The sequence below is a fragment of the Bombus huntii genome, chromosome 7 (assembly GCF_024542735.1).
Source record: "Bombus huntii isolate Logan2020A chromosome 7, iyBomHunt1.1, whole genome shotgun sequence".
NCBI lineage: Eukaryota > Metazoa > Arthropoda > Insecta > Hymenoptera > Apidae > Bombus > Bombus huntii.
In genome coordinates, this window is record NC_066244.1 from 7,422,771 (window position 1) to 7,446,773 (window position 24,003).

The 24,003-nt window shown below is 42.2% G+C and overlaps 1 protein-coding gene across 4 annotated transcripts in view; it reads left to right on the forward strand.

Moving 5' to 3' along the window:
- The window catches only part of LOC126867966 (uncharacterized), a 78,596-nt gene that overhangs the window by 48,823 nt on the left and 5,770 nt on the right, over positions 1–24,003 (forward strand). For all 4 annotated transcript variants that reach the window (XM_050623057.1, XM_050623055.1, XM_050623056.1 and 1 more), the window contains exons 3-8: positions 758–1,230; positions 1,721–1,955; positions 13,492–13,752; positions 15,205–15,362; positions 15,807–16,056; positions 18,178–18,293. In XM_050623057.1, coding sequence (XP_050479014.1) covers positions 758–1,230; positions 1,721–1,955; positions 13,492–13,752; positions 15,205–15,362; positions 15,807–16,056; positions 18,178–18,293 — 1,493 coding nt within the window. The remainder of the gene's footprint in view (positions 1–757; positions 1,231–1,720; positions 1,956–13,491; positions 13,753–15,204; positions 15,363–15,806; positions 16,057–18,177; positions 18,294–24,003) is intronic.

The window sequence follows — 24,003 nt, forward strand, 5'->3', positions numbered from 1 at the left end:
TTTACGTTGATTTTGTTCTCTTTTCGCGCCAGAGACTCGAATCGTTTCGTCGTAGGTTATTCAACGATTTCGCAATTTTACCAGTGGAGAATAAATTCGAGAATTACGGCGTTCGTTGCGATAGTGGCCTTTCGAGAAAGTCGCGCAACTCCATGACAAATTCAGTTACGTATCGAACGGAATTCGGCTACGTTTGTGCGTCCGTCGATGTCAAACCCAGATCGCGCACTGCGTTGATAGCAACTAGGAAAACGAGGGAAAAAAATAAACATAGTCGAAACAGCGAAATCGATTGCACCGCGTTTTTTTTCCGCGAACCGAATTTACAAGTTTCGTCTTTGTCGAGAGCGTAGTCTCTCGACTAGATCGGCCTAAACTAGTTTCTGGCCGATTATTTTGTTTTTTTCTCCGTTTTTTGTCTCTTCGTTCCTTTATATTCCACATGGCAAGCGCGTGGTGAATAAAATTTCGCGAATACAATTTTCAACATATTACGGAAAAACGCATTAACGTAAAGAAAGAGAACGTACATTTAACGAATACCAAACATCCTTAGCCGATTATAAGATCGTTGAATTTCTCGACGTTCAGTTGCTGCAGCGGTTCGTCGAGCGAAACATATATTTCGAGATTTCCGTTGGCTGAAACATTTCGCCGAGAAGAGAATATTCTAGTACTATACAAGGCTTATAATAACTAAAATATCATTAGAAAATGGCAACTATTAACAAGCTTCTCTTGACCATTAATGTTTCAGTCACTGGGACGGCCGCGGAAGCCACACGCGAGACGGAGGAGTCACTGTGGAATACGTACGACGCGAGAAGGAGCGGCCGAACCTTTGCCTCGTCCTTCAGTACGGAACGTACCACCGGAGAAACCAAATCTATCGGAAAGTTTCACCAGACAACTTCCTGGCACGCGGACAGCTCGAGTTCCCGGGAACGAGTCACGCTGGACTTGTTAAAACCGACCAGCGAGAGCCTGGACGAGGACGAAGAGGAGGAAGAGAAGATCGAAATGAACAGGAATATCGAAGCGACGTATAGGACGGGAAAGAATGACACGGGAAAAGTGAAAATCTCGAACGAAAACGCGACCGTGTTTTCGAGGAGTATGAATGACACAAGGCAGAAAATAAATCTATCTACTTCACGGACGTTTATCCAATCAACGCCAGAACGATGGAGCTTTAACGCGAACATCATTTCCCCGGCAAGTTTTGACAACGTAAGTCGTATCATGTTTCTGCTGTTAACCTTACGTCTCCTCGATTATCGCTGCTATGTAACTTGCACGACTAGAGGAAGAACGAAACGATCTGGTTTCACTGTTCGTTGCCGCTATAAGGCAATTGAAAACGAAGGGACTAATGAAATCTCGAGCGATAAAAGAATTAAACGCGAAATAATATACATTATTTTAACGTAATAACGGTAGATATATATTTTCCGCGTGGCCAATGATTTTACAGCAGGTCGATAACTATAATTTAACGTTATCACGATACCAGTTACCCAAAGCATCGTTACGCCGTTATATAATTAACGACCTGACACCTGAGGATTAGAGGATTATTGCTTATCGATCGTGTAAATTTTCAATCCTGCCAGACTTAAACTAACGTTAGCTTTAAAATTGAACCGTACCAGGTGTAATAGCCAAGAAAAAGTTCCATACACCTCGTGTAAACTATCACGTAACTTTCAAATATGTGTAGATAGTGGCGACGCAGAAAGCCAAGTTATTCGACTCCTGGAAAAATCGGAGGAATGTCAGCACAACGCCGACTCCGTTCGTTGTAAACGACGTTATACGTCGTCAAATGAGGCACGTTACAGAAAAGAACGCGTGCGAGAAATTCACTATCGGTGACGACACTAAACAAGAATTTTACAGTCCGAGGTATCCAGAAAACTATCCAAACCTCACGGAGTGCGTGAAAGTCCTGGAAGGTGAGTAAACGTTTTTCTCTTCCTCGTTTAGGTCGTTTCGAAAGATAAAAGACTACTCTTTGCAAAAGCGTTTTGATATTGTTCCATATTCGAAACACGAAATGCCACGAGCATGGTATATTACATCAAACAGAGTAAATTTATTATAGCAGCGAGTTTCCACTTATCTCGATAACTCGTGGAATTAACTAGACGCTAACCGTGCACGTCGGAGTTCGAGTTTGATATTCCACTCGTTTCATATGTATAAGTTCGTCGTAGCCTGCTGGCTACGGCACCGACCAAACTTCGAAAAGGGGCGAACGACTAACACGCGCGACGCCGTGATTGATACACTCTGGTGGTTTCGTTGGTCCGACGAGGAGATACTGTCCGATGCCGACAGTAAATTTCTCTGCCGCTCGTCGATACAATGCATTCGTGCACGTCGGCGAGTCGAAAGAAGCGCATCAATTTTTCCCTTCTCGCTGTCCGCTCGGATGTCGAATAAACAGTGGCAAGCATCGAATTTATAATAAACGGGCCATAGGGAAAACTAGCACGGAGAATTAATAGCGTCGGCAAACTGCGGTGTTTCGTCGCGACCGATCGCTCGTAAAGGAAACGCATTACGATTCGCGACGAGCAAACAACTGATTCCACGCTACTTTTACCACCGTGAATTCAACGCGAAACTACATCCTTCTTGCATCCTTGACGTATCAACCGACCCGGGAAGAGTAATTGCGTAAAACGGTCTGGCGAATGCGAGTCGAAATAATAAATCATGCCTGGGTCCAAGTTTTGATAACGAATCGATAAATCATGGACGAGGCGACTGGAAATCCATTCTCGCGAGGAACGCGAGAAACATTTCCCGAACAATCATGTAAAAACTTGATTCCATAAAAATGATGAAGATATTCATTACCTTTTATCGGTATCCCTTTTCACGGTTTCTGGAAGTTCCTGAAGAATACTGTCTGGGCAACGAACGTAATTACGTGCATTTATGGTTCCATTTGCGTCAAATATACGAACCGTGACGCGAGATACCCGTAACTCTTTCGTCCTTTCGTTCCAGGGTTAGGGTGAGTAAACGAAGAGAAAGAGGTAGTAAAAGGCACGAGCCATTCGAGGAACGCTCGTTCCTTTTAGATGATCCAAACGCCTCGAAACGCGTCGGATTGAGCAAACGAGGGCAGCTGGGTCGTGTTGGAAATTGAGTCAGGGTCGACGAGCCTCAGACTGTGGACGCGCCGAATCTTCTTCTGACGTACCAAAATAGTATCCGCCGCGATCGCTGGTCCTCGGCCGAGTTTTGGAAACGATAGGTTCGACAGCAGTCGCATCTGTTTTCTTTGTGTAAAAACCGTAAAATTCCCGGTTGGAAGCCGGTTTTCCAAATAAAAATAAATATCAGAAGGCAACGTTGTAAATCATTTATGAGCGTAGCTTGCAGACCGGTGAATAAATTCAGATTGAACCGCTTGTAAATCACACACAACCGGATGTCGATACGAACCGATGTGCCTTATTTCCTTTCTGGGCGTCTAACGTGCGCTACGCTATTGGCTCGGATTTACATGTGAGGGCGGATCGTCATGGATTACGAATAGCTGCGGTACGTAGCGAGTTTAAACCGTTACAACGTGCGCTGAATACGTTTAAGAATGTATTTTCTCTGATAATATTCTTTCCACGGTTTATCCTGACCGGCTGATAAGAGAGAGCTGCTGCAATTGCTTGTCGGCTGATAAGAAAGTATAATCTTCGTTTAAAATAGCCTGTTTAAAGCTTCGTACGAACGAAATTATATCGTTGATGTTGGAAGGAAACGAGAAACAATACGAGAACGTTAGCTTAAACGATCCTTGCAGCACGATGTGATTAGATGATTTGGAAACACCGATTATTCTATGGTTAGGAGCTATTTACGATTGAAATCATTTAATCGAAAGATTTTTGAATAGATATGTGCGAAGGAAATTATTTCTAAAATAACATCAAAGATCGTTTTCGTAAATGTGGAATTCAATTTTTCTGGTCATTTACACTCACGAACCGATTAGTGACGAACAACATACTATAACTAGCATCATTAAAGGGACCAATATGTTGATGCATCGCAACCTCTATTACATTGATCGAAGTGATTACGACATATTAAGCACCCTATGTAAATTACGACATCCAATTATCCTAAACATCAATACGGAACTGGCAGGGATTAAGGAAGTTTCGGCGTAAATTGATGCAATTCACTCTCCGTTAAATCGTTTGAAATTGTATAAATTGCGCAACAACAGTGCTATTAAGTTGCACCGTGGCGCATTTAGTTACCATCGTTTCAAAACTCAACAGCGCAATCGTTGTTATTTCAAGTGCTGTTCTTAGTTTGCCGCCTTCGTTTCCTTCCTATGATTTCTTACGTGTCTAGGTGAACTCGTTAAACTCGACGAAAGCCTAGTTCTCGACACACGACGACGAATCGTCGAAACTTTTGGAGGATCATCGAGCGAAACAAAGGTCAATGTTTCAATCACGTTTCGGCCGGTATGTCCCGGCGACAGGCCAGACACGATCAAAGTTTAATTGGAACAATTCGAACTTCTCTCTACTGTCGCGACGCTCAAAGACGAACCGCTCGAAGCGAGGGCAGATCTATGTGCGCGCGCGTTCGAGTCCAACTGCAATTGCGAATTGATGGACGATCGAGCGCAAAGACTACTTGATTGTGTGCTCGATGTAGCACAGATAACGGGTAGTTTAGATCGGAATTGGTATTCCGTATGCATTCGCGATGCAGCTTCAGATTCGTACGAATCCTATGTTGGAAAAACACGCGGACCGCAAAGGCTAATGCAACCTAAATGTATGGTGCGATTACTGAAAGGACACGATAAATCCGTCAACGTGATCAGTTCGTTCCCATTTGCTTCTTTTCCGCGACGCTGTATCGATAAGTTTAATGGATTTCTGCAATTTTTCACAAGAATTCAAAAAAGAAGGGGAAAAAATAGATCTGGAGAATCTCGTTCGAATAAAATAACCGATCGAGAACGAAACATTCGCGGTGGAACATTCCTCGTATGTCGTGCTTGTGCGATATTGCATTTGCCACGATAACATTTTCTCGTTCTAGAAAATCGCTCGGTCGTAAACTACGGATTTTGCTGGTTCATCGGCAAGTTCCAAGAAACACTGGAAATTAGAACAATAATCGAGTCAATGAATCGACGCCGCTATATAACGCGGACACGGCTCTCGTTCGCCTTCCTTTTTAATTCTTTCTATTCTGGCTGACGCTCCTGATCGAAGAGCTCACGCAAACGGGCCAAGTAACCCTTGCGGAGAAACCGGCATCGGGAGAAGGTCCTAATTGCACGGATGAAACCTTTTTAATTGCTCGCTCGTGAACACGATAACGCGGTTACATCGGTATCATTATGAAATGTGGGACACCTTTAAGCAGTTGGAGCCACTCAGGCACGTTAATGAGATCACAGTTGGTTGGAGACTGAATAAGCATTCGCCGGATGAAACGCGATCGAACCTCTTCCGTTTTGTGGAATAACGAAGAAATGGGGCTCGAAGAACAGCAGTTCGTTAAACGGGTACGCTTGATCTCCCTTGAAGAACCGTGCGGTAACCTGACCAAACGACACAACTTCTTTTCTAATTACGAACGAATAATCAAACTCTCTCTCTTTGCGATCGTCGCCATCGCCAAATCGGTGGAATTCACCGATAATACGGCTTATAAATTATTAGCGTAATCCGTGACATAGTCATCCATGCGAAGGACAACCGGTTCTAAGCTCGAGGAACATGTGACGCCGCTTATCGATCCCATTTACGGGCGTCGGTCGACTTCCAATGTCGAGTAAAGAAGATCGACCTTCGAAAGTGGATAACGAGGACACCATGTTTCGCGAACGATAACCAAAGAAAGCGGAAATCTGGCGAAACGCGAAAAGTTGCGAATGACGCTTGGTCGAACGCGACCACGATCACGACACGAGACTCGATCATACTCCATTTTTCGCAGACATCACCGCTACTTGATACTTCGTTACCAGTTCGTTCTCCCTGTCTCGTTACCTGTAACCACCAACCAATTTAGCAGCAGTGTAGGCAAGCGCAATTTAAAGCGCGTCGACGAGCGTACCACGGCTTTCTTACCTCTGCCAAGTTTCGCGTTTCACGCTACGGAACACAGACTAGCGATAAAAAGTTTCCCTCTGCCACGTGTGTAACATCGAGGCACGTTCGTTTGTCTCCTTTACCACTTATATCTCACCATTATTGCCAGTTTTTACGTTGAACGCGATCGGAATTGTGCTAAATGGTGTGAGTCAGAGACGCGATCGTGCTATTCGACGGCAAGGTTAATACTTTCGATGTTTGGACATGACCCGCGGGAGACATCGAAGGGTAGAAACTGATAAAAAACGAAAAGAAAGGAAAAAGGTAGCAACCTAGAGCCCGAGAGAAAAAGGCTTTCTAGAATCGTCGGAGATAGGAGGAAGTCGTGGCTAAGTTCCAAAGTGGACGAGCAAATCTAGTTATCAACCACTCAGGAGGTAAGGGGCCATCAAAGAACCGTTTAATGCGACCCCACGTAAATCAAGGGCGACCGCCCTTCTGCCGTCTCCGTGTTTCGTGGAACATCGAAATACTCTAAGGCCGAGAGTCTGTGCAAGGGAAGCCATTAATTGCGGTAAGACACTGCGCTTGTCCTTGAACTAAAATGGCGCTAAAGACCACCCACAATGTGCGTTCCCATCGATCAACTTTACCGAAGAAACTGCTACCGATTACACCCCAATTGCACCGTCGAAGGAACGGCCTAACTTATGTTGAGAAAGATCAATCGAGAGTAAACCAGATTGTAGGAAAGTTAGGTGATTTATCAGTGGAAAAGGAAAGAAGAGATAACACGTAATATGTTTCCACGCTAACGAACAAGTCACAACTTCCATGGGCGATAAAATGATAAAGAACCAAGACATTTTTCCACGGACATTTTTAATCAACGGAACGGCCAGAGATTACGTGCGATTTAACGATTTCGATCGTTGAAATTACTTCGGTCCGTGTTCGAATCGGTAAATTCATTGGGGAGCAAGGACAGCGCAGTTAGCTGTGATAAAGTTGGTGCTGGTTAATTCCTTCTTGCGGCTGGCTCGTTCTCCATTGTCCTCTACAGCCGCGTTCCATGACGAGTGGCATCGTCGAACGCACCTCTAACTGCAATGAATCACTACGAAAGCGGAAATCTCGGCCGAGCGACCGTTTAAGCGCGTACAACGAAGTGCATCGATGCATTCCCATCTATTCTATCCTGATGTCTATACATCAGCCTGTGACAAAACGACGTGTTCTCGGTTCGTTTCAATCGTAATGTCGAATAAGCGCAAGAAAATCGCCTTCGAAGCGCTAAACAAATCGCTTTAATTCAACCTGCGCGCATCGAGCGAATCGAACGTAATGTCATTTCATCTGTGCTTTACGATACGTTAATTTTTCTCCCGATATTCCTTGCTACAAATCAACCTTTCTCCAAACGATCGTGACGATATCTTTAGAGAGACATTGGACAAAATCCAAAGAAAAACGCCACTGGAAAAATTCATCAAATTATATCGTCGAAGAAACTGTATTTAATTCACGATCGAACGTTGAGGAATACGCGCGTCCCAAAGTGTAGATAAAGAAGAGCGCTGGTATATAAAATCCCTGAGGATCTGTCTCGGCAAACTCTCCCCTTCATCGGCTCTTAACAACGTATCTCCGAAAATGGCTCGCTTTTCAGGATGGATCATGCCCCTTCTCGGTCATCCTTGTCGGGAGTGCTCGTTAAATGTTCTCACTCAACGGGATACGACTTGATGCGAATGTAAAAGAATCGGCTCGCTCTATTTCCCAAACTCGTAGCGTCCTTAAGCCGCCTAATACCGTGTAAAATATAGCTAGCCTTCCCGCGGCTCCGACTAAAATATAGTCGTGTCTCTCCCCTTTACATTTCCCTCTAACGGCGGTTTTTCGCGGAATCCAATTCATTGGTTTCTCCTGCGTTAATGAAAACCATAAAAATGTTTCCTTCTTTTTACATCGGATGATCACGATCCAATTTTTACGATGCCGTTCCACCGACTCTCAGCTAAATATAATTTAACGAACGGTCGACATTTTACGCTCAGTTAAACAAGACGGGTGATCACTTTTTCGCGACTGTTTTTCGCTCGATATTCGTCGTTATACCATAGAAATAATCCTTCGCAGCAGACCGATCTATTATCGTCGACCCTTTGCCGATTTAATGGTCGTCCTCAAAGTAAATGGATATATTACACGAATCCGTGGGTGGATCTGAATAGGATATCATAAATCATCGACCATGAAAAAATGAGTTTCAGACAGGTTACAGTAGAGGTCGCGAAACATTTTCGAGAGATTTAAACGTAACAGAAAGTAAACTCGGGACTGGATTCCATGGAGACCTCGTTCTCCCCTTCTTATTCCATTCCATTCGAAGGAAAAGTGAAATAAAATCGCAATAAAGTTTGCTCGTTTGCCGCGCAATGAAAGCGAAATACCGAGTGCAAATTTATTTACATCTGTCATTAGGCTGTTAGCTCAATATTCGGTGAAACGTCGTTTGCACTGGCCGGCGATATAATTCCATCGCTTCAAGAATACAAACTATTTCTATTCGCGTGGAAATAGGTGCGATAGGTCGTCAAAGAAATAATCAAGTTGAAAATTGAAAAAAAATTATCCAGCAAAGAATTGAATTGACGTTACTTTCGCGTTATAAATTCATCATTTCTCTCGAATAAAGAAGCTTTTACATCGTCCCGGCTTCAAGCATAAAGAGAACTCTGTTTTTAGATATAGATTAATTTTATGTTATTTTATTTATATATGTATATATTGTGTATATATTTTTCATATTTATTTATTTACTTTGGAAACGATGCTACAGTACGCACGGTACTTATTCGATTTAGCATAAAGTCGGAAATTTGAACAAAAAATTTTCACGAAATCATGAAATCTAAAACGGAAAACGTAACGTTCAAAATCCAACGCGTATATAAAATCGGATTTCCACATTTTACTTTTGTTTTCGCAAAAGAAAAAAAAACAGTTATACTTTATATCAATGTTTCGAATTAAAAATGTCTTGTTTGCTTTCGTTTCATAAATACCTGCACGCGCCAGAATATATTTCTGTCTATGGTTTTACCATGGGAAAAGTTTGCAAATATTAATCGGCGATGCAGTTGCAAGAAATAAATATCCGATTTGAACAAGGAGGGAAACTACACCATTTTACCGGGGCTTCGGGAACAGACCGACTAGGTCATTCAACTCTCAGGAACCGTGCAACGCTCTTCCTTATCTTGCCAATCTCTATGGAAAATTCGATGAACTACCCGTGGAGATGCTGATCATTATTGCGACCACGAATTCAGGCTATTGGCTTGAGACCTTCAAAAGTCCATTACACTTCTTTTTATAGAAACTTTTGAACAATTTTCACTAAAATTACCAGAATAAAATTTATACTCTACCCTAGAAAAATCTGTTTAACGAGTAATTTTTTAATCTTTCTGTGAGAACTTTTACATTTCCAAATGGAGGTAATTATACGTTTTCGGCTCTTAATATATTCTACGTTATAATTCACATTAAATAGAGCGATATCTTTTAAAATTATTCGTCCGAAATTACTCGAAAGATCAATAATAAATTTTAGGTATACGAAAGCTAAGCACGTACGATTGCAATATTTTTTCGCGGTAGACACCTAAGAAAGGCTTTCTTCTTACCCTTCTCGATACCTCTCGATATCTGACATCATGGATAAAATCCACGCCCATTAGTTACGGATATATTTCTACGATCGTGCCGCAGAATGAAACTCTAATCACGTTCTCGTAGAAATCATCCTCGAGCTTTCGTTCTAAGTTCCCGGGAATACTGGTGGAAAATGTGCGAAAATTTGTACAGACTTCGTGACTCGCGGGGTTTCTTCGTACGCTAGCTACGAAAAATACGAAACGCCGGTGAAAATTCGACTGGTTTATTGGGAAGGGAACGCTAGTAGTTACGGAAGACGAGAGGTATGGAACCTGATAGTCAGAGGAAAATGGCAGTGGATTCCAAGACAGACGAGTTCGTAGAATGTCAGGCTAGAACCACGATATACACTAATATCGCGAATGGTCGAATATTTGCGTGTACCTTGGATTTCACGGCTCAGGTAAGTTCTGCGATGACGGAAGCCATTTACTCCATACGTAAACGATGTTCACGGTGGCTGAGACGTCGTGAAAGTTGGTGTTAGATATCGACGACGGCGAAAGCTTAAACTTGGGACAGATATCGCACCCTCTCGCTCGAAATTACTAGATTCGTGGTTTCGCAGTACGTTTGCCGCTCAGCGATTAGGTAGACTGGGTCGATAGAAATTCGTGGCATCCAGAACTGCGATGCGCAGTGACACCGTTACAGGTGTAACTATGTACATAACGCCGTGATGCTTACTTCTGAAAAGACTAAGAAATTGGAGGAGAGGAAACGCGAGAGGCGGGTTGATAAATAAGTCGTGAACGTCGTACAATAGCGGAGAATTGCGAAACCCTTTGAGAATGGCCCTTAATTTCCACAATGATTACAAGCAGCAGGCGGAAGGTGACACAATCAAAAGATAATGAAGCGTGAAAATAGGAGAAGAAGACTCTTTGAATCTGTTGAAAAACTCGATCGATCGCACCGCGACTGGAATACTGGTATTTCCGTGCGAAAGCGGACAGTAGTTGGGGCGAGATTGCCACCGCTTTAGAGTTTCCTCCCCCTCCGAGAAAATAGTCGCCACGCAGACCTTTATTCCTTCCTTCTTTTCTGTCCCGCTTTTTATCGTTTCCTTCTTTCTTCGCATCGAAGAAACGCGGCTCCGTCAATGGAGGGCTCGAAGCGCCATTCAAAAAAGAGCCAAGAACGGTCGTTGTTCGATGGCGAAGTCGTGACATTTTAGTGTCACGTACGATACCGTTCTCCACTCAGTCGTAGGTTCGGAATCAATCGTCAACTGCGATTTTTACGGTAGATGTGTCGTGTCGCGATGGATTTCCTGCTGTTGGTAAGTCTCATATAGAAAATATTCGTTCGTCCTTCGGACGAAAACGAGTTCGCTGTTCGCGTGGGCTGGCCGCAGATGATAGCCAGAATTTCATTCACAGCGTAACATAAATACACGAATGAAAATAACAGCTTCGTCGTGAGCATGACATTCCTATGCGGTTGTATAGCGAGAAAGCCACTAATAATACTCGTTTCGAAATCGTACCTTATCCGGATCATCAATACGATTTATCGCGTACATCCCCAGAGTACGTTATTCACGGAAACCGTTTGCGTACTTTTAATTGCCACGAAAATAGACGATCCATTTCTTCGAGTGGCGTTTAGCGATCGCTCAGAAACAAATACGCGGCTTTTATACCACGATTTTCAGTCAATAATTTCCTTCATATCGCGATCGGACGGGTATAAATTTTTACGCGGCGCACAAATGGCGATACGGACGAGATATTTTATTCACAAATACCAAGTATTTATGAGCGAACCGTAAACAACGCGCAAGTACTATCCTTTCCCTACATACGATGGACTTTTGGTTCACCGCTTGTCCGATCTCCGCTGTGTTATATGGTACAAAGCGTTCATCGAACCATTTGGAATTTAGAGATGATTTCATATATCCAGGTGCGTTCGTGCGTATCTCATTTTGACAAAGGAATCTTTGCTAGCTTGAAATAATTATACCTAAGAGGAACCAGAGAGTTGGAAACGCGTTAATTGTTCGACAGAGCGGCAGCAATCTCTCTGCGATTCAGCAAGTGAAACGAAACGTGAGAACTATACGCACACAACCTACAGCCAAATACCGCGGAATTCCCCTCGTTGCGTTGCTAGAAAGATCAAGTGAATTCTAACGATCGATTCGCGGTAAATAATTCTTGGATAATCTTGGTACGTGCGAGGAAAGTAAAGTCGCGTTTGCATGCCAACGACTTCATTACAGATCGCATCAGCGATCGGCTGGGATTTATATACGAATAGCACAGTTCGATGCTAAGAAAGCGATCGGACAGGCTGATTTTGCAAATCGCACGTTCACGATGTCACCATACGCCCGAGATTCTGTCGCGTATAAAAGAACATCGATTTCGATTTATTGCGTGGAAAACGCGAGAACGATAGGTTCGCGACTCTAACGCTCGCCAGATAACTTGTCAGGTATTAAAGAACATATCCGACGAAGCAGAAGTTCCTAACCTTCTTCTTGAAAACGAAAAGCTTCGTCGGCGGAATCTTATGGGCCGCTTCTTTTAACGATCAATTCTTTCCAAGAATTTATGTCGCGATAAATGAGTTGCTTTTTGCCAGTAGATAAAAAGCACGTAGAAAGTACCGCGTTGTAAGTTAAACCGGGTACTTTACGGTATAAGACGAGTCAAAAAAGTTGCGCGACGAATACGAAGAATAACCTGGCCGGTTGCCAGGTCGACTTTCGACGTTAACGACGTTAGAACATTCCTTCGTGTAAGCCGACCAAACGGCCAAACTCATGCATAACAATCCAAACAATGCGTGTGTGACATCGCTTCGTATTTAGGTGACGGTTTTCCGTAAATAGCAAATTAAAAATATTATCCCGAAATATTATTAACAAAATCGGTTATCGTACATAATTCTGCGAACGGATGACATGGTTTTATCTTCAGATTCTGCGAGCACTTCAGAAACCCTTCAAAACTGAAAACTCTACGACTTTCTGGTTAGACCCCACCTTGAGTACGCGAGCGTTATATGGTCGCCACGTCACACTAAATATGTTCGATTTATTGAAAGATCACAACATAAATTCGTAGGTTTTGTATCGCGTTCGCTAAACTGTCCCATTCACTCCACAGACTCAACATTCGAACACTTGAGTGAGAAAGAAGATTAGTTGACGTTTTATTTCTTTCCAAAATTATAAATAACTTATTGTTAATAGACTGTCTGTCGCTCGTTCGATTAATTAATTTTAATACACGAACACGTCCTTCACACAACACTCCTGCTTCCCCTGTTGAATTATTTAACGATTTTACATTTATTGGTTTTATCGGAATAATATACCGAATAAATAAATCATCAGAATATGCAGCTATGCGAATATTAATTGATCTTTTCTCTGGATCAATCGATAAATACAGACGAGTGACTATGAGATCAAACTACTCTCAGAATACACTGTACTCACTTTTCTGCCTGTACTTTTATATCTGTATCTTGTTAGATTAATTCTCTTCTTCTCTTTACCCGGTTTGTAACGTTAATTAAATTCGTGCAAGAAAAATAAAACAGCTTACTTTCGCATTCTTCGATAAACAGTTTCTTTCATGATTACAAAAATCACTGAATTCGGAGAAACGTCTCTATATTCGCTGTTTTCACGGTTTCTAACGAGAACGTTACCCTTCTCTCGTTTCAGCTAAGGAAGGCATGCTGTTGAAGCTCGACTTTCGAGACGAATTCAAACTCGAGGGGAGTGCAGACTGTCGTTACGATTTTCTCGAGGTACGTGACGGCCAGCACGGCTACTCCAATCTCCTCGGTAACTTCTGTGGCAAGAATTTCCCCCCAGAGATCACGTCGAAGACGAGATATCTCTGGCTGCGATTCCACAGTGACGATAGCATCGAGGACAAGGGCTTCAAGGCCGTTTGGAGTATGATACCAAGACCAACCTATCGTAAGTCCACAGTATTTCGATCCATCTACCAGTCTGTCACGTTGTCACAGTAAGATTTTCTTATTAGAAACGAATCTATTCCAATCAAGAATCCGTTGAGATTATTCGCGAGATACGAAATTCCAGGTTGCAAATTATTTCGTAGCTTCTGCAAACATGGTACGCGTACATCACGTGCCGATAAGTCATGGTCTGTGTATAGTAATATTTTGCATCAGGAAAATATCGATTAGTTGCTTCCCGTTGATAAATTTTATTAAAGTTGGAGCGCGCGCGTATACAGAAAGAGAGAAACTAGCGAAATATCTGTATGTCAGGATAAAAATTGTTGCCCATTCATTGAAAACAAACGCGAGTGATGACCGGCGGTTCTCAGATTAGAATACTCGGTCGGACATTAGCCTCGACGACATCGGCGAACGTTGGGAAGCTTCCAATCCACCGGATTTCCCGCTCCAACTACGACCTCTGTGCAGAATTTTTTTTATCTTGACTAGTAATAAATTCTACGTCCGAAAAACTAGTGCTCGAAGCTGACTGAAAATAATTTCAACGTAATTTCTGTTACTGTACCGAAACACTGTCAATATTTGGGTACTGCTCCAGTAATCCATAAAATGTTACAGTTGGAGCCGAGTTTCATGTTGAAAATTTCAGAATAAATTGTTCATACAAAGCGATACATCTGCTGCAATTTTGCATTTTCACGTAGTTTTACAAATCAGTTTTACGGCAATGTTAATTCAATACTTCGTAAGTACTTATACGCGTTGCAGTCTCTCTCGCAAAAGCTTCCCGTTTTGCTCTGCTCAAGTAGGCCAGATTACCAGAAATACGGCTCCGATATTCATTCGCGTCTCATACAGCTCATTATTTCCGCGCATTTGCCCTAATCCGGAGCGATGAATGCCGTTTGAGTATTTGGTTGCTCTTAATACGCTCCAGAACGCATGACTTTCGAAGCCGCCGCGAATCAGTCTTAATGAGGGACAAACATTAAAACTCTGCTACTATGATAACGTCAAATTCAAACATCGACGGGAAAGGAAATTAATCAGAAGCCGAGGGGGGGGGGGGGGTGAATCTTTTCGCGCGTTTGATTCATTTCCTCTTGTTCATTGTGTTCCTCCGGCCGCGAATTTTATAATGCCAATTCGGCACGGGAAATCAATTATTTCTCGAACAATGGCTGGAGATTTTTTGTTGTTTCCCACGGTCCACGTTTCCCGCTCTTTTTTCTTTTCTGTCCCTTTCTGACCCACGAACGCTGTTTGGCTCGTGGTGAATACGTTTTCTATTGGCTCTCGACATTGGCATCGAAGCTCGCGCTCGTAAATGAGCGAGTTGCATTATACGCGAGAAATGAAACGTACACGCGAATTAGTCGAGGCAAATAAACACCTGACGTCGAGCCTGGGGAAAACGTAATACTGTAATAGGTGTGATTCACAGCGGGAGTGCCACCAGAACCGGAGCCGTGTGTCAAATACGTGAACGGCGTGCAGGCAATTATTAGCAGCGATGACGTGCAGGACAAGAAGATTGTCGCTGAGAAGGAAGGCATCCCCTTGGATTGCATGTGGAACATCACCGTCAATGAAGGATGGAAGGTAATTTCATCAATTTCGTCAATTTACGTCAACACCATTTCGCTAATATTTCACGAATTTCCCTCTGTCGATAATGCCTCGATAATCCTTTAAACTAGTTCATTAAAAAGAGAAAAAAAGTACGCAACAACAAAAAGGCAAACGTGCGATGCACCGTATATTTTGAATTGAATCTTCCAAAATACTTGATGACTTGTCCCTTTGCTATCAATCTACCTTTGATCCCTGTCTCACCGCTATTTGGACGCCCATTCTTTTTGGTCAAACGAAATCACGTCTGGCAAAAAAATTCCGGTAATTGCGATACCCGCTTTGCCTCATAAAATATACTGAGTAATTGGTGAAAATTTTTTGGGTTTTCTCGATCGTCATCAGAACAGAGATAGAGGGAAAAGGAAAGGACCCTTCACTGAGCTTTATCACAGGAACACGTACAACTTTCAGATTCAGCTGGTATTCTCGGATCCCTTCAAACTGCAACGACCAAACGAGTGCGACGCCAACTTCGTGGACATATTCAAAGAACGCACTGACATGTCCTCCAGAGAGAAGAATTTCTGCGGCAGCATCGCCGACACCGTCCTCATCGGGGCCAATACCGCCTTTGTCAGGTTTTACGCGGAGCCTAAAGCACTGAACAGCAGCTTCGAGGCCGTCATGACAGCGCTCAGAGACAGAGATCCGGGAGACAAACGTGAGTTCACAAACATCCTCGATTAATTGTTCACCGTTGTCTGCGACAGCTTTTATCTCCGCGTAATATCATTCACGATATTACTTCACCGAATACAATTGCCGTTTGAGATTCGTTAAAGGAATTGCGTATTCTATCTGACAAAATACCATCGCGCTCTTATTAAATGTTCGTATCGAATAGCTAACGAAAATTTTACTTTACAAACAAATCATGACATTACGGGGCAGGATATTAGCCAATAATGTTAATTAACATGTAGCTGGGCATGTTTATATGTGTTTACGATAACGTAGTTATCATTGCGTTAAAATGTAATGAACGAGTAAAGCTTTCAAGCTTTATGCACAGCATATGAAAACTGTTTATTTCGATAAGGTGTATAAATATTTATTCGCTTGATAAGATTATTAATTAAATAGCGTGTCACGAATACCAGGAAATTACAGAAACTTATCAAATGTCGCGAACGATCTGTTAAGAGACGAAAGGAGATAACCCAATTACATTTTATAACGACTTGTTGTATGATAATAGAACACACGTTAGTAACTGGTGTCTCGCGGATCGTCAAGAACTAGGAAGTTTAATTTCTATTATAGCGAATGTCGTGCGAATATCGCGAAGATCTTTGTTCACGGCACGCAAGCAATTCGGTGTTAAGTTTCATTAAATTTAACGCCGGGAATGCATTCGTACTCGGAAATGGACAGATACTGGCCTAATGGAAATCTATGAATTAACGTCGCCTCGCCTGCGTTTTATGACGAACATACGAACAATGAAAAATACTGGGAAGAAACGAAAGAGCAATTAGATGATTGCTCGACTAATCATCTATAAAATGAAAGGTTATAATTTCTCTGTTTGTCAACGATCATAAATTGGTAGATATTAACAATGCGGACATTCCATTAACCGAAGTGACTTGTTACCGATAGTTTACGTAACACGCTGATTACGGAAGAGGAATCGTTAACAGTAGACGAAATATCGATAATACACAGTAGAAAGTAGCAAATTGGGAGACACGAATATCGATCTTACTCGATCGAAGTCGCGATTTGATTCTGACGAAGTCGATAAGAACGATGGAACGTTTCTTACGTTCGACTTCTTTTTTTTGTACGTGGAGAAAACCTCATGGACACTCCGCTGCTGCAGTAATCGCGTAACAGCAGAGTAGTGTCGGACTCCTACCAACTAAAACTCCAGGATGACCATCCTACGCGTGTCTTACGTTCGACCTACTCCTTCCAATTGATCAGACCTGTTCCTCTTGCTGCATGCTTCGAATAATTATTTTGCTACGGAGAACAAAATATTAAATTTTCGCTAAAATATCGCTAAAATTCCATAGAACGATGGATATCCTCGTTCGCAACACGGAAAAAGTGGAATCATAGAGACAATGCCTTTGCTTCTATTACTCATACGATATTTCACAGTCAAAAGAAAACGATCGCGTGCCGGAAGCCTCCTTTTGTTTAAGCGATGAACTGGTTCGATTTCGGGCCCAATCGATTACAGCGATATCGATAAAAATATATAATCGTCTTAACCAGTTCATATCACAGAGAATAATCGCTCGCGAACGGATCCCACTTCTAAATTAATGGTGGTAGACTTGGCTGAATGGCAAATGGAGTAAGCCGCTGCGGTGCAGATACACGTACGAAATTTCCCGTTCTATCTCGGCACGAGAAGAATCTCAGCCTCTCTACACCTGCCACACTTGCAGAACTAATATCTTACGAGCGACTTGCCCGCGGACTCGAGCAAAATTCACTTATTCCCCTATCTCTCGTACGATAAGATTTCAAATGAAAATTTTCTTGTACGGCTCTTCGTTCGCAGTACAAACGCGAGATTATAAGAACAATAGATTAACAAGTCGCCGACGTTGATACTTAAAAATTTGATTCTATTTTCCTTCGCATTTTTCTTTTCCCTATTTAACAAAGTCACTCTCGTGTTCGTGCTGCTTTAATATAAAGGAAGAGTTAGTAGTAAAATCAAGTAATTACCTTTCTAATTTTACATTTAACGCGACTGTTCTATGAGAAGTTTAAATCTAATCAGAATATATAACAACGTTATGTTCTCGTTAATTTGTTGCAGCTTGCCTCGATAATGAGTTTTATTGCGAGGATGCAACATGCATCGCCGCTGAATTGCAGTGCAACGGGAGAATCAATTGTCGTTTCCGATGGGACGAAGAAGATCAATCTTGCAACGTGAGTGAGCGAAATTTATATTCGGGAGGACAATTTCTATGCTAATCCTTCTGAAGCCCTTAAATATTTCCTGATAGCCAAATCTGGATCATTTCTACTTCGTATTCCTTGTTCTGAGTTATCCTTTCTGTCTCACCTCCTGGTACTCTTTGTCTTCTCAAAACGGCATCGTTTATACAAGCACAGTGAACGCTTTCCGCGTTATCAGCTAGCGAACAAGTATCGTGGAAAAGTTGACTGCAGTTTTGTTTTATGTATGTCAACGTAAAATAGGGAACTTCAAAGATCTCGAGCAACTTTAGGGAACCATAGCGAAAGGACGGTAAAATGGGACTTTAATAAGATCTCTTCGTCATTATAACTGTTGTGACTAGCAGACCCATTCGGAAGCATTTCTATTGTGTCACTGTAAGCCAGACTACTTCAGCGAGAGCTCGCAGTACTCGAGCGCTGTCACGAGGAAAACTCTTCGGCCTTACGTACAATATAAAGCGCTATTAAAACAAACGGATAATTATCGTAATCTATAAGCAATGTAATACGGTTTAAAGAGATTTGGAGATGATCGTTGTAAGGATAGCCACATTATCCGGTTCACTGTAGATGTATGATATACTGTGCCGCAAGAATGGCACGTTGTCTAGACATAATCGCTTTTCTCTCTTTTGCTCTGCTTCCGTTTGTTCCAGGAGGTTGATTACATTATTCGACGAAAGTTCAGTACTTCTGTTTAAAGACCCTGCCTCACACATATCGAGTACGTACATCAATACCTCACACACGCTAGGAAGTAAGGCCATCGTATCCCCGTTAAAAGCCTATAAAGTGCAGCGAAACGTTGGCCATTTCCTGATTAACATAAAAAGAACAACAAGGAATCGTAGGCAATTAAACCGAACAGAGTTATGGAAATTTCCACGTGTTGATTAGTATTTCGGGAACTATCGATTAAGCTAGCCGGAGCAGTGTAATAAACTCCGGGAATCCGGTATATACGACTCCGACAAAGACTTAATATCCTTTCGTCTTTTCATTTCCCGCCTCTCTGTCCGGGTTCTCGCCGGTTAATTAATTTATTCAAAGCTGCATTTGCCAAGCTGAGACAATCGTTTCGTTTTCCTGACCTTCGACTCGCGTCCACTACTGAGGCCGTAATTTCACTATGCTCCAATGCTGCGTATCGTTGGTCTTTTCTAAGGGAGAACGCTTGCGATTTCGGGGCGGAAATTGTATGCACTTTTGACAAATTACCCGAACATGCTACCTTTGAAACGATGCCACGATGCCATCGATGAATCGATGGATATTAATCTAACAGCAAATAATGGCAGCGATATGCTATCATTCGATCGCATGCTTGTTTCTACGTGAGCGTCTCTGTTTGACGTTATTCGGCAAACTAGGATCGATGTGCTACGAGTGCACCCTTAATCGGTACGTAAGAGACATCGATTCGTCCTTGTTTCGAGTGTGCTAGCACATCGTCTCATGAATCATGACGCCTCCCGATCGTTGCTGTCCGATAATCTGATTAACGTTCCAATTCGTATTTCCATAAGAAACGGGAACGATCGCTTCCAACGAACAACGTTCATCCAATAAACCTCGGATTTTATGTCTTCTTTGGATAGTAGAAGAAACACAATCGTCGATCGAGTAGCTCGTTAAGATCAAATCGGAAAAACAGAGTAGTTGGACTATCCCCTTAAACGAAACCCTTCTTTTCCTCCAAGTGAAAAGTTAAGATTAAAAGGAGTAGCCGCAAATAGAGTCCCGATCCGACAGGTTCTCCGACAGGTAAGGCAAAAAGGAAGCTCCCACTTAAACCGCAAAAACGTGACTCCTTTTGAGGTCACTTGTTCCGTAATATTCATCCGTAAGGTCGTGAACTTCTTGTCCCTGGGCGGCGAGCCACGCTAAAAAGGTTATCCCATTGAAAGATGGTCGTTCTTGGATTCCTTTGTACTCGTGCGATTTATTGGGAACGCGGTGCACACAAAGCTTTTCCTCCTGTTTCACTGTGGCGCACGAACAACGTCCCGGGAATCCATTTCTATTTTCCCGGAAACTTGACGAGCGTGAAAAGCCACGATATAAACAACTCTCGCTCTCCCAGACCTGTGAAACATACTGCCTCCATTCTGCTACCCATTTTTTAGATGGTATGTGGCTCGCATCCGCGATGCAAATGTTTTTAATGCAACGGCCGTTTTTGACGTACCTTTTCTCTTACTCGTTCACTACCACCATCGCCCAAACGCATTTAACGATTTTCAAAACACTGGCAACAACCAGCTATCGAATAACCACACCGCTTGTTCTACTATTTCTCATTCCGTGCTGGCAAGATTGCCACAATAGGAGAAAGCACATTGAATTCTCGGATCACTGAATGCGGTGTATCGTATCGCGCAAGAACCTCTCTATACCGTATCGATAACTCTATCAAGTTTCCAGCGTGTACGTTCTACATGAATTCATCTGGGCTGTCGTATGAAATCGACATTACGGCTGTGTCCTTTCCAATGTTCCTTCGGCTTCGTATTCCGGCCACCTGACAGCAAGCCAGACCATGACGGAGCAATGTAAAAAATGATCCCAACTCCGTTTCTCTTTCGAGCAGTTTGTTTAATGTTTTCTGACGGTATACAGAGAATTACACGAACGACCGAGGTATTTTTTACTGGGATTACTCAAACAGCAGAAACTCGGAGACAAATGGCCAGCTATAATATTTTTCAGACCCGTATAAAAGGATATCGAAATTGCGCTTGGACATGACACGAAGGAGCACGATAAATGTAGAAAATTAAACTCGGACCTTTAGGAAGGTACGAAAGGGAACGTCCGTAATTTCGTAATTACCGGCAAATTATTTAAAGAGTCTAGTGTCCGATTCAAGTACAGAATCGATAAAATTATTATTACCGGCGTTTGCGAACTAGTTTGAACCACTGAGATTGTTGTTCGCTACTTCCCTTATTTCTGTCCCGAGGCCTTCTACTATCTGTCCCTTTTACTATACCTAGTCGTGTCTCATGACTGCAATAAAGCACAGCGAGATTGTACGACGTGATAGTAGACCCGTTCGCATGGGAAAACAGCCACGAAATTGACGGCACGAATAGAATGCACAACGAAATCGTGGCGAATACACGATGGTAACCATCCTATCCAATTTTATTTCCCTCTAATGGAAAGTGCATCCCTACACCACTTACTTCGTTTAGCGCTTGCTGGTAAATACTAATGGGAAGCAGACTCTATGAAAAAAAAGAGATACCATAGGGAAACTGTCGAAACGTCCGATGCAATGTTTCCTTGAACGTTATTAAACTATGCATACGATTACATAAACCTAAAAGTTTCGAACAACAATGAAATTATGTATCATCGTCCCGAGCTAAGAAGAATAGCTCGACGATAGATATTGGAGTCTCGATTAACTTCCATTCAAGTATCAATCTTCGTAATTCAATCGTACGATTCAAATGAAATAAGTCGTATTTGATTGTTCCTCGATCGACCAGATCGCGCTTTCATTTATATCCATCGTCGCTCTTCTTCTAAAGATATCGATTTCACAGCGACACCGGGTGTCAAGATATTCTATAATAATTACCGCCGCAAGAATGTTCTTTAATTATTATTCCTTCCCGTGATACCAACCCTAGCCTTGCGATAACATAACACGGTAATCGAGAACATAACAGAATCCTTAACATATATTCGTTACTTCCTCGCTAATGAGAAGTTCTTCAGTGTTTTTTACCTCGCGACTAATTATTTCTTTCCTCGAGCGAAAAAAGCGGATCCTCACCGGACTATCATTAATTTCAACGCGGCAAGGTGTGAATCTGACTCCACAGTGATCCGGGTCAAGGAATAAATGAACCTGTGCATAACTCCGCGAGGATTCTCAGTTGTCATTAAGAAAAATTCAGTAGGATAAAGTTGCGATCGGCAAGATCCTTTGTCAACGAGGATGCGCTCGTACGTCGCCGAGTATTAATTACGTAACTGATAGAAATAATCTCGCGCGTGTCACAGCGGAAGACTTTTAAATTTTATAAGATTATCCGATAATGATATAGAAGATCACCAGCGTTGATCAAGTTTGCAAACAACATCTTTTTTGCAGAAGGCAAATACTTTCCACCATGTGAACGCAGAGAAAGATGACGTTTACTTGGAAATTCGGTAAAGCGAGTACCGCTTGAATAATTAGAAATGAAAAAGATCCGAGTAAACAGCAAAATCATCTTAAAGCGAAAAAAAGTTTGGAGACAAGCGAAGAGCCTAAGTTAAAGCGAAATAATCACGATGGGGAGAAAATAAAAGTTTCAATAAATCAATGATCTTAATATCGTTATTTTGACTATTGAAGAAAATAAGAGTAGAAGAAGAAAACAGTGTGAATGGCGAAAAACCTACAAAAAACTCTTCATTATACTCGATATGACGTCCAGTAGCGTAAAGCCGAATAAATATCAATACGATCGAAAATATTGGAGTTTCGCTTGCAGGCCGGGATAAATCCCTGTTCGATAGAGGAGGAAAGCATCAAAAGTATCTCTCGTCGCGAATGCAGTAGCCGTTCGAAATGTATTTTTGCACAGACTTTTGCAAACACGTAAACCGTCCATTGGAGTGTACTCGGCCATATAAGCATAACAATAAACCTCTCGGGCTTACGGAAGCAGAAAGAGGCATTTTCAACCCCTCAACTAGAATTTCTCGTTCTCCCTTGGCCATCTCTTCTTCTCTCCCCCTCCACTTGGTTGCACTAACATTGGTTCCAGCTTTCTCCGAGGAATGTTAGAGGATCTAATGCTCAGAAATCTCATTCGGTAGACATTCAGAAATGCTCCACAGGCATCTCCGTGAAAAACAGGAACACGATAACTCCGTCTATTTTGTTAATGGCGCCGGCTTTTCACAAAATGTGATCATTATGAGCGTTGTTCTTATTATTCTTATCTCGGCCACGTATGCTCGTGCTTTAGCGATCCACTTGGACGTGAAAAAAATCAGGACGCATTACCAACGAAAACAAGATCATCACATCATCCTTTCAACTCGAGAATAACAGAACTGCGTTAATTCTAATCTAAGCTATTTTTATACGTATCAGGCACATTTCATCCTCTATTATACCACTTGAACACCGATTCTACCCTAGTAATCGTAAAACCGTAGTGGTCATTTTTATACGCGTTCGTAGAAGTTCTTGGCCAAACGAGAGGATTTCAAAATTAAGCCTCTGGCGAAATATGTTCGCCGTATCGGCTAAATTCCCACCATTTATAACTTCGCATGACACACAGATACAGCGATAGAGATAAGGCGAAAACGAGAAGAAAATGAAAATCGTAGTGTTTGGCGCTGTACAGCGATATAGGACCTTTATTTTCACGAGCCCGCGATGAAAGAATATTATTCTCGAATTTTCATTTGTACACGTACGAGAAGACGTGTCACGTCATTCGACATTTTGACTACCTAATAGCGTGACTTTGCTGATGGCAAACGCGAGAAACAAGATATAGAAACGGTAAGAAAAGGACAAAACTCGGTTTATCATGTTACACGTAATATCCCGCATTGCATTACGGTAACTATTCTCAATGTGTATGTATTTAGTAATCAACCGACAAAATGCGCATGCATGATCTATGAAATATCTGTATACTCGAAGAGATAATTGATC